General features: G+C 30.7%; 1 protein-coding gene across 3 annotated transcripts in view; it reads left to right on the plus strand.

Moving 5' to 3' along the window:
- LOC108903974 (inositol polyphosphate multikinase) overlaps positions 1 to 4,875 on the plus strand; it is a 32,417-nt gene extending 27,542 nt beyond the window's left edge. For all 3 annotated transcript variants that reach the window (XM_018706332.1, XM_018706334.1, XM_018706333.2), the window contains one exon: positions 4,298 to 4,875. In XM_018706332.1, the coding sequence (XP_018561848.1) occupies positions 4,298 to 4,667 (370 nt within the window). In that variant the 3' untranslated portion in view covers positions 4,668 to 4,875. The remainder of the gene's footprint in view (positions 1 to 4,297) is intronic.
- The last annotated feature ends 7,595 nt before the right edge of the window (positions 4,876 to 12,470 follow it).

Below are 12,470 nucleotides of genomic sequence, written 5' to 3' on the forward strand. Positions count from 1 at the left end.
TTCGGAATTACAGCCCCCTGAAATCTGCCCCTAAGAAGTCTTTTTTATATCTTAAAACCATGTTGTACGAGAAACACTAAATTTGGTATACAGGGGTTTTATGAGATGTGGAATCTCACAGTGCTACGTTTTTGGCGAGAAACCCCCTTAAAACACTTTTTCGTGGGCCCCTTTGTCTTTGGAACCAGAAAAATTTTTTGCTTCTTGATATTTGTTTCGTAAAACGCAAGGTTTTTGAGGAAAATGGCGAATCACGATATATGAATGAATATATGCATTCGATCACATTTTGACATTTTTCACGAAAACATTGCGTTTTACGAAAAAGTATAAAGAGACAAAAAGTTTCTAAATTTAATGGCTTTCTAGTGGACTGATAATTTTTAAGAAATTTAAATATGCGACCAAATTTTTTTGGCTTCAAAGACAAGGGGGCCCACGAAAAATTGTCTTAAGGAGGTTCCCCGCCAAAAAACGTAGCTCCATCAGATTCCACGTGTCATAAAATCCCTGTGTACCAAATTTAGTGATTTTCGTACAACAGGGTTCTAAGATATAAAAAAATGATTATTCTTTTAATTATTATTTTTTAAATTAAGCATACAGAAGTTAAAAAAGTTGTATTTTATGGTATTCTATGCACACAGTTATGTCAATATTCCTTAATTAATCGAACCTTTGTACATCAAGTAGGAGATTTTGATAATTTTTTTTCTCGGAAATGGTTGAGTTTAGGACCCATATATGTCAGATAAGGTTTTTTTTTGTTTATTTTAATAAATTCTATCGTCTGTTAAAATTAAGGCAGTCAAACTTCTAACACCCTGTATAATATTAATCCACCTGATGGGATATGACAACAGGGCTTTAAGGCAAGTAAAAAATAAATGGTCAAAATTAATTTGGCAAAATGAGAATGGACAAATACATCACCTCTTCATTTTACTACATTTTTTTAAATTTTAAGTTTAACATGGTTTTACGTGAAAGTTTTTGTAATACAATGGTCAATTTTGTGACTCTCGAAAACAAAACAAAATCTGTTTTCAAAACGGGAATTCAAACTTATATTTGTTTCTGAAAGTCAGAGGTGTTTCATAAACAACTACAGGTTTGGCGTATTACTAATCCGTGAGTAATTTTCTGACATCGTTGGGGTATTAGCTGACGACGTAATTGTTATCAGACAAATCCATAAGTATCCATGCTTCATCAAGATTTCATCTGGAACAACGCGGATTAGTAATTCGCCTAATATGTAGTTGTCTATGAAACATAGATTAGTCCATGTCAAGAGCTTTCTTATCTTGATATTTGCATTCGTTAGTTGAGTAAAGTTCTCCCCAAATATTTCCTTTGAAGTTATACGTGTATTTTATTGTCTTTAATTTGATTAATTAAAGTTTCGGATATAAAACATTTTTGTTAAAGTTCCTCTTTTATAAATAATCGCGATTATCTTCGAAACCGTTGAATATAAGTATAGGAAACCTCTAGTCTATATCAATGGACGCGGAATTTAATTCTACATAGTCCTGACTAATAAAATTCTTGGGGTTCTGTTTGAAAAAAAAAAAGTTTTCAACCTTTGAAGGTTACTGTAGTGGCCGCAAAATTTTGAGGACGCTGTGCATAGCTGGGTCAAATGTGGCACATTTTCTATGAATATATAACATTTAATATCTCGCTTATTGTTAGAGATGAACCCAACAAACCCTATACGACTGTGATCGATATGGACCGTTCACCGTTCTATCCAAATATGAAAAAATATACAGGGTGTTCACTTTGTTTGGACTTCATTTGTTTTTCTACTATCATTTTCGAAAACTTCATAAAAAGTCGTGCATCTTTTGTATTTCACATTTTTAAAACCATTTATAAATTTACAAAATATGGAGATCTTTAAATCATTTTTTTATGCTATTTACATTTTTTTTCTAAATCTTTTTAAAATTAAAATTTGTATAAATAAAATTCACAAAAGCTTATACCCATTTGGAAGCTATGGCATACATTGTTGCAGAATCCCATCTTGTTTTTTTCTTGCACATATGATTAATCGTATACATACAATGAAGATACACAAACACATCAAGCCATCAGTAAATAATAGAACCTACAGACTACTTGTTTTTTGTCTGCCTAGCTCCTTGTTGTCATATCTCATCAGGTGCATTGATATTATGAAGTTCACCTAAACTAGGTAACAAACTAAACGCAGTGCTAAACAATGGTAACAAAAATGATTTTAAAAATTGTTTCAAATCTGTCAGATCAGCATTTAAATTTGTTATGTGTATTTATAAAACATTAGCAATACTAATTTTAAATATAAATTAATTTTCCCTATAGTTACACGTACGAATATTAGTTGATATTTTATAAATACTAAAAACTTTTTCAATGTTTGGCGTTTCGTCAGTATTGACATAAAAAGGTATAGTGACTTTAAAATAATATGTTAGTCCAGGAAAATAGGATATATTTTTTAATTTATTTATAATTAAAAAACAACTTTTTCATTTATTATTTTTAACTATTTTCTATGGACTTCCATATCTGGGTTTCTTATGTAAAACTGCTTCATCGCTGTCGCAGTATTCGTCTTCTTCGTTATCTTCGTTATCCTCTTGAGATTTTATAATAATATATAATATATATCATCTTCCATAAATAAAAACATCAGGTTCAATTTCAATAACTTATTTTCATAATCAGATCTAACTTTATTATTTTCATCTAAAAATGGTCTATCATGCTTTAATACAGAGTCATATAAATTACGCTGTACTATCTTGGGGTTCAGCGGTTAGTAGTCACATTGAACCTCTCACAATTATACAAAAAAGATTTTTAAAGATGATGTTACAAAAAGAATTAATTTACCCTAGTAATGAGTTGTACCTTGAAGCTAAAGTCTTCGATGTAAGACAACTTTATTACTACAACTGTGTTTGTAGGTATCATTATACTAATAATAAGCATGAAATGTCTCATAATTAGAAACTAGAAGAAAACAAAAGTTCTTATCTCCCTTTATGCAAAAAAATTTGGGCCAAAGATCACTACTATATTTAGCACCTAAACTATATAACATTGTACCTGATTCTTTGAAAGTAAGCAATCTATCAATGTATGCATTCAAGTGGAAAGTTAAAATGTACATATTAGAAACTCCTCGGGAAACAATAAGTAAATATTTTTATTAATACAATTTATCCGAATTGACTGATTCCGTAAATATATACATACATACTTTTCTTCTCTCTGTATAATTATGTATTTATTTTTTTCCTGTTTTTGTTTTATTATATACATGTTTGATGTTTTTCTGTGATAGGCATTTTGTGATGTATGTTCATATTTTACTTTATGTTCTTGAAACAAGTGTAAACTTATCAAGTATTGTTTATTCGTATAGCTTTTAATATTGATTTACTTTTTATCTGTATTTTCTACGAATAAATTATTATTATTATTATTATTATTATTATTATTATCTGCTGGATCATCAATATTATCCTCAGTATCATCAATTACTTGGATTGCATTTAAAAAAATATACGGGAAAACTATTTAGTAAATCGAAATATTTCATAGCAACAATTTTTTAGGAAAAATTTTAAATGACTATTCTTTGAAACTTTTTTTCGAAAAAATGCATCTTCATTGAGATATTGGGCAGTTTTTATTAAAAAACTGCGAAAAATCATATACAGGTTTTTACAAAGATTAATTTTTCGAGACAAAACGTCTGAATCTGTTTCGGGCTGAGGCAGTACAGTATTGGGGGTCATTAAGGCTTGCAAAAAATGTAATAAAATTTCCAGGGACGTATTTAAAAAAATAAAGTTGATGATGGTCCTGGAGAGACGAAACGTTACATATAAAAATTGATTATGCCATGCGATAGAGGGCAAAAAGTTGCCTGAGAAAGTGTTCTTCTTTTTGTCCTGAAATGAAACAAAAACGGATTTCCATAATTCCGTTATTTTTTCAAATATCTGGAAAACTAATCATGTTAGCCTTGATTTTTTAGAGATATTATGTAAAATCTCTTTTTATGTCTTAACTTTCCTAGACAAAATTATTTTCCATTGCAGTTTTACTCTCTGCCAGTCAATTAGTTTCATACACATGATTTAAAAACGTAACAACAAGCGCATACAACCGAGTTTGGTTGCTGCCCAGTAGCGACGTAGACAAGAGTTTAAATACAATTTAAAAAACGGATTATAACTTGCTTATTTGGTTAAAAATTATAATTTGGGATGTAATTTTGACGGCTTTCCAGGTTCAGCGGCCAACTAACGAAGGAGGGTCCGATCCTGCGGTCGCCCACATCACCCAACAAGCTAGTCAACCTAGAAGTGCCATGCGTCGTCAACAACAACAACACGTGGCAGAAGTCCATCCACACCTTAAGACGCACGCATTCCTTCCAGAACAACTACGACAAGGACGTGCAGCACAAGAAGCAGAACTACGCGTACATGCTGGAGCAGCTCTGCTCCGAACAGAAATCCGAGTGCTGGGCCACGGCGAAGATGATCGACTTCGCGCACGTGTTCCCGGCCGAGAATTGTGATATAGATAGGAATTACCTGGAGGGCATCGAGAGCCTGGTTAAGTTGTTCGAGGAGTTTTTGGTCGAGAGCGAATAGGTTTTTTTTATATATCCGACTGATAGTTTATTGACGGGCGCAAGCGGTGTGGGTGTGGAACTTCTGATTAGGAATTTTTTACGGTTTACGTCGTAAACTGTATCTTAACTTCCAAATTTTTACATCTTTACACGTTTGGGCTTGTATTTTTTGCGGTATAAGACTGTATTTTGATTAAAATTATAAAAGCATTCTTTTTAATTTTAAACTCCTTTTGTTTGACTAATCCCTTTCAGTATAGGCATTGAAGTTGAAAATCAGCTGTAACCTACGAATTCTTTGAAACAGCATGGATTTGCATGAAAATTTAGAATAAGGCTCATCTTAGGCTCAAGTTCAAAAGTGACATAAGCCCTAGTGACGCTTTTTGTTTTTTAGGGGTAAAAACTACCCCTAAGTGAAAAAAATTGAAAAAATTAAGTTTTAAGCATTTTATTGATAAAAATCTTGTTGAAGCACAAAGATTAAATAATGTTCCATGTTCTCGAACATGTTTTATGATATATTTGATCTTTTCGGCCCTTTATTTAACCCTTAAAAACTACCCCTATGCAAAAAATAATGATAAAAAATTAGTTTTTAAAGATTTGGAATGATTAAATCCTGCAATTATTTAAAATAAAAGTTACCTTATAGCTAATAAAAGAATTTTTCCCTTTCAACCCCTAAAAACCACCCCTGTATTGACAAAAATGATAAAAAATTACTTTTTAAAAGCTTGGAATGCTTTAACGGTGCAATTATTTAAAATAAAAATTCCCTCATTGCTTATGAAAGAATTTGTATCTCATAACACTTTTCAACCCTTATAAATCACCCCTGTGCTAAAAAAATGATAAAAAATTACGTTTTAAATCTTGGAATGCTATAATTGTGCAATAATTTAAAATAAAAATTCCCTTATATTGTTTATGAAAGAATATTTTACTTTTGCCATTTTCAACTCTTATAAACTACCCTTTTACCAATATTAATGTAAAATATTTTTATTATAATCGATTTTTAAATATAATCAATCATAAAAAAATTGCTACGCTGCATATAAATAATCACACTAAATTTTTTTACTTATTTTATTTGTATAATATAATATATAATATATAAAAATGAGAAAGCCTATTTTGCTCCGAAAAAATGTCATTGGTTTTTTTACCATAACTCGGTTAATTTTGAAGCTATAGTATCCTACAAAAAAGCATTTTAAAGATAATTTCAAGAGCTGTAAGATCGTTTGCATATAAAACCTTTTAAGTCCTTCGTTTTTTAAAGGGAAAGGATCGAAGGGCTCGAGACAGGTCGTTTTTTCACTAAAATGGATACTTCAAGCGGCGATATCTCCTTTATTTTTTATGCTATAGGAATAAAAAAAGCAAAATATTTGTTGAAAAAAAAGCTACATTTTTGTTGTCTATCATTTTTTACGTATCTTTCATAGTTTCAGAGTTATTATATAAATAAGGCAATTTTTTTTGAATAATGAAAAATACGTTTTCAACTTTTACCGTACATTATTAAAAAAATACGCATTCTAAACCGGTCTAACTTCAGGATCGTATGAAAAACACTAAAATAAAACTAATTGTAAAGGATCTACGATTAATTTTAATTCTGATGGAAATGGTACAGCGTTTACTGCTTATTTTTCCTTAAAAAATAGGAGCAAACCCATCTGTTTTTGACGATAACTCCTTCAATTTTGCTCATTTTGAAGGTCTTTTTGAGTGCTACAAAAAACTGCAGGAGTGTTATATACAAAATTAATCCTTTTTCCGTTATTTGACGTTGAATACATCAATTCGAGTATTCCCCCCAAAACAAGTCCCCTTCCACTAACCATATTTCGTATAGGACGTACAACACTTTTTAAAAAACGATTTTCTTTGTTTATTTATAAGCTACATTTTTGTTCATTACACTTTTTTTTAATAAAATTCGTAGTTTTATTATTTAGAGTTATTCGCGAAAAATACTTTGAAAAAGTGTTTTTTTTTTCACTCAAAATCCCAAATTTTCAATCGTGATAACTAAAAAATTATCGATTTCTCGAAAAAATTCTTGGAATATTTTTTGCTTAAAATTTGATTATCTATCGATTTCCAGCGTTATTTTTTAAAAAAAATTTCCACCCCCGAGAAGGGGTGTCAACCCCCAACAGGGTGGAAACGTCAATCGGCGCTATGTCACTAATGTTCATTGACCTTTTCTCTAACTATCTGCCAAATTTCAAGTCGATCGGTTCAGTTTCAAAGAATTCGGAGGTGAAAAGCTTCAATGAATGTACTATTTTTGGTGCAGTCGAAAAGTAACCGAAAATGCCACAATATAAAAAAGATTTTATAATCGACAATATTTAATTCTAATCCGCACTGTAGCCTCGTTTATTTTATAGGATTGTCATTTTTTTACTATATTATGAGTAAAAGTTTTTGACTTATTCCTAAAAATATTTTATACAAAACTAATCATAGATCTTTTCTATGTATTTAGATAATTATACAAAGAATACTTAGGAATTTTTACTTTCTACACTTTGGTAAATTTTAAACACCTAACAGGATTTGTTTGCTTTGATATTTATTTTAATTCAGTTTAGTTTTTCTTCAGAAGTTAAGTTTATGTTCATATAATTGCTTGGAGGCAAGAAAAAAATGGGAGAAAACTTATTTTGCTCTTTTGACCAAAATTTATATTATCAAATATGAAAGCCGTGTTGATTTGTGATTAAAACAGAGATCTTTATTTTTGATTGTACTTAATTGTAAAATAAATATATTAATAAAAGTGAGAAAAATTTGATTTTTTATTTTTTCACCATTTTTTCGACATGAACATTTCAAATTCGGTTGAAAAATATCGCGCGCGATGAGGGCGGCGGGTGTTCACGCGCGTGCGCGGGCCTGGCGCTCCTACTCCCTAGTGCAGACCTTTCATTAACGTTAACTTTTACAGCTGTTAGCGCTTTTATTACATGAACTATCAAAGTAAAACTTTTTGGAAATAATTGTCTTAATTGTCTCTAAAATCCCGGTCCGATACATCCAATAGTTAATTCACAATTAACATAAAAAAAAGTTATTTTGGGAACAAAGAGGCGTAGGCGATACCTCTTTTTTTAATTAAAATTTCTATTTAATGCAAAAAGAGCGAATTCCCGAGCGGTTTTTGCCTGACCCTGGGGCATTTGTTTATAACGCCGTTTTGCACATCCTACTTTGTTAGCTGTAAAGGGTTATTTAATTTCAATTTTTTGAAATTTTTCTTTTTCGATACGTTTCTTTGGATCAATTAGAACCTATATCTACGATATTAACTTCTAAAATTAACGTCTCGTTTAGTAATTAAACAATTAATTGCAAAAAAAGCGAACTAGATTAATTAACAAATACCTGGAGCAGCAATTTCACGGCAATTGAATCGGCCTTTGGCGCACATGTTGGTCATTGGATCGACCGTCTTTTCCATAAATTTTGTCAACATCCATCGCTTTTTGCAATAATAATGCTGCAGTTTTCGAAAGCTGATATTTGACAGTAAAGAAAGTGAAAAAAAAACACGAAATATCGCGATATTCTGACAATATTAGAAATATTTAAGAAGTTTCAAACCCCAAGTGACAAAATAAAATAATTATAGAATTCATATATTTAAATTTATAGAACAATAATTGACCTTTATATTAATTAATAAATTAAAATTATATCAATGTTACTGAGCATGCGCATCAAAGATAATTTCATGTAAGCGAATACGCAACAGGATATTATTCAAGAAAAGTTTGTTATGATTAAGAGTACGTCTATAGTAAGTAGAGATGGGCAATACGGATCTTTTTAATGATCCGCATGATGCGAAATGTATCAACATAAAGATCCGCATCAAAAGATCCGCATCAGGGAATCGTATTCAGTGCGGATGTACAAGTACAATATGTACTTCCTCACTCATTCCCGTTTCATATATTGTATCCCGTATCACACTCTCTGTCGCGTATATTTTCTAATTAAATTCCAATATAAGAAAGAACTATCGCATTACTTTTTTAAATTCTCTTTTTACACAGTACAGCAGCAGTCAAAGCACAAATTGCTTTTGTGTTTTATTTATTAATTTATAAATTAATTTAAGGCGAGGTAATTACCTGTCAATATACCTGGGCTAGATTTGCAAATTTTTTGCAAACATCTATAAATTCATTTCTTAGTAGAACCATGAATANTTTTGTTTAAATTACTATGAAATTGACCAAAGTGGGATTAATTCAAGAGCGATTTTCTCAGAAACCGTTAAAGATAACGATTTGAAACAAGAGTACCTTTTTAACGTAAAACAGTTCGGGAAAACGGAATTTGCTGTCCAATTTGTTAAAAAGTCAAAGATGAAAAAGTTACACATGCAAAGTACCAAGGGCCATATGAACTTTTTTACTTAGTTTTGATCATAGAATCGGCCTGTTCAGGGTTGGCAGCTAATTATGAGAGACCCTGTATATTAGTACGTATTCGGAAAGCTTTGTTAAAAAAAAAAATCGTCAAGATTCGTTGAAAAACAACGGGAGTTACGGACTGTAACCACTAGTAGTGGTTTGGCATTTTCGGTAGAAATGATATTTACTCGGTTTGGTCAAGTTTGCCAAACCAGCAATGTTTAGGTTGGTTGACTTTGATATCTCTACCTTTGACTAGCCAGGTTATATATCTCACATTAGTTTGTCGGTTTGTCTGACTGTCTGTACATTTCACAAAACTATTTAATTTAAACAAGAACTTGAGGTATACTTGGTGATTACCTATTGAGATTTAGACACCTAAACCCAAACCAAAAGTATTGTTGAGAGATCTGTCAAGTGGCTAACTTTAACTCCTAACACAAGAAAACTCAAGCTAACGATGTTAGATGTGGTATAGTTCACCAAAAATACCTACCACATTTGATCATTATCGAAGAGTCCAGACGACTTTTAGCCGACGATAGGAATCATTGAATTTATATAGATTCTTCCCTAAAAAATCGGTGTAGAAAAACAGAAAAGGGTAGAAAACTGTTAACAAATTACGATGATCCAATTGTTTTTTTTTAACTACTTTACAGAAGATTAGTAGGGATTATTTATCTCAAATATATAGTAGGTATCCCAAGAAATAAATTTATTTTTGTATGCTGGCTCAAAATTTAAATTAATTAATTTCTGCTTTAATTTAAGAATCTGAAGTTGTCGAAAATACCTAAATATGAATGATGAAATTTACCAATCACAGACTAGATTATAATTGAAGAATAATAATGCCATAGGTCCATCTATAAAACTGCGAAAATTTTAGATCTCTTAAAATTGTGAATATAACTTGTAAGCAGACTACGATTTACCAATCGATCAATAATAATAATTAATCAGTAGTGCCATTTGCAGATTTTGAATGCCTTCTAGATTTTTAAACTGTTTGTGTGCCATCGCCGATTTGACAGTATACTGTCAAATCTATGGTGTGTGCGACACATACTTCTATCCTATAAGTATGTGGTGTGCGATGTACGAACGTTTAATCGGCTACTTGATTATGGTTTGGCTATAAACGACCGAATCCACCTTTACAAACTTTATTCATTCATCTTTAAATTACTGAAATAACTGATAGTGCACCTACCTTTCGGGTTGAGGAATAGGATGTGGGTTGTAAGTGTTTAGGACGAGAAGAGAACAAAAGTAACAATAATTTTGACGTCGAATCCAGAGTGACAGGAGTTTAAATAAAACACTAAGGCCCGGTTTTACAATGTTTAATTAAGTGGAGATTAAGGATTAACTGTAAATTAGAGGAAATAAGGTGTTTTACATTCATTAATTAACCTGATTTTTATATTAAATTATCAATTATCTTAATTGCTGGATGAAGGTAGGTTTAACTTTCGATTAACAAATTCTAACCTAAAAAAGTATTTTGTATAACCCTTAACAATAATTAAAGCTACATATAACTAGTTCATAACATTTTTTTCTAAAATGGACTATGAGGTAAATGCGTATTCTAGCAACGAAGAAGTAATGAGGAAACCAAAAATTATTAGAGTTAATACATAAATGTAATAAATACTTTTTCAATATATACTTTTTATTTCAATTCCGAGAAGCCCAGATAACACAAAATATATTTTCTATACAACTTAAAATTAATTGCCTTGTTTGTCTGCTAATTCAAAAGTTTTAACTTTATCTCTGCAATTTTATCTTTTTTCTCGAGAAGGGCCATTTGGTGTTCTTCCATGAATTTTTCTTTTTGTAAATTAATAAAATCAAGTTTTGCTTCAATAAGTTTTTCACTTTTTGATTTATAGTTTTTAGCTACAAAGGATTTTGCACCTTTTTCTGAAAAAATTAACACATTAGGATTCATTATTATTATATTACATATATTTAATTCCGTTTGAATTTGGTTTCCCTATTTTTTTAATACATTATAATCTATACGTGGAAGTAAGAGCTTTTTTTTTATCCATGTTTTCATATATTCATTAACTTTTTATCACCAAAACGGCACTCACAAAACATGTATAGTAGAACAGCACTTGAGAATTTCACATTTTATTAAGGTTATGTCTCCTTTTGATTGACATTTTAGTTCAAATGTAATCAAAATTATATATAATGAGAAGACGCAGGGTGGCCAATAGAACAATAAAATATTAAACTTGTGATTAACTAATCTCATATGAAATGAACATTGAAAAACCCAAACAATTTTAATTATTAGTTAACCAAAAAGTTACAATTACTTAATTTGAAAGTTAACTGTACATTGTAAAACTGGGCCTAAGTAGTTGTCAGCACTAATTTGGAACAATAACTGTTTATACGTAACACAGCAAGTAACAAGTACACAGTCCGAACAGCGAAACGGCATCGATCGATCGATAATTGATTTTTGAGTTCACAATGAACATTAAGCGTACAGTGAAAGATCTACTAGCTCAAAGAGCTTGAGATCGACTGACTACAACCGCCGCGTGAAAGCCCGCCCTTTTCCCCACTCCTCTTTCGCGCGTTGCGCTGCCAGGTAGTATACCGGTCGACCTTGACATACTTAATATACAGGATGTTAACAGACTGAAACAAGGAATAAATCTAAAGCGTGTAGTCTATATAAAAAATTTACGTTATAAATTAACGAAATCGAACTAAGTCTGTATGAACCTTCTGATCTTTCAGCGGAACATATTTTGTATAAATTAATGTACCTAAAAAAAAATTCAAATTACATCCCGCTTAATTAATTAACTATAGGCGAATTCTTTAGCTTGGCATTTTCAGATTACAATGGGAAATCAGAGCAGTTGATTAGTTCAATTTTCACAAAATTTTGTTTACCCCCTATTTTCGATGTCGAATCTGAAGTTTTTTTTTGTGCGGTCGAACTCAGTTTTTGAGAAACAATTTTTTCAAAATTCTAACCTGAATATTTCAGATAACACTACGTAGAACTCTGTATATTTTATGTAGCTTTTAGAACATCTGTAATAAACAATCAACATTGTTTAAGAAACACATTTTCCCAAATTTGAACTAAAAAAATATGTATTTAATAAATAAAATTATAGTAACTTTATGTGGGATGAACAGAGTTGAATGAGAGTGGGGGAACTCAATGTTGTCATCACGAATTACAAATGGTGGATTCAAACTACAAAATTTTTATTTATTAAATACATATCTTTTTACTTGAAATTTACGAAAATGTGTTTCGTGAACAGTGTTAATTGTTCATAACAGATGTTCTGGAAAGCTACATAAAATATACAGAGTTGTACGTA

The sequence above is a fragment of the Anoplophora glabripennis genome, unplaced genomic scaffold (genome assembly GCF_000390285.2).
Source record: "Anoplophora glabripennis isolate ALB-LARVAE unplaced genomic scaffold, Agla_2.0 scaffold170, whole genome shotgun sequence".
NCBI lineage: Eukaryota > Metazoa > Arthropoda > Insecta > Coleoptera > Cerambycidae > Anoplophora > Anoplophora glabripennis.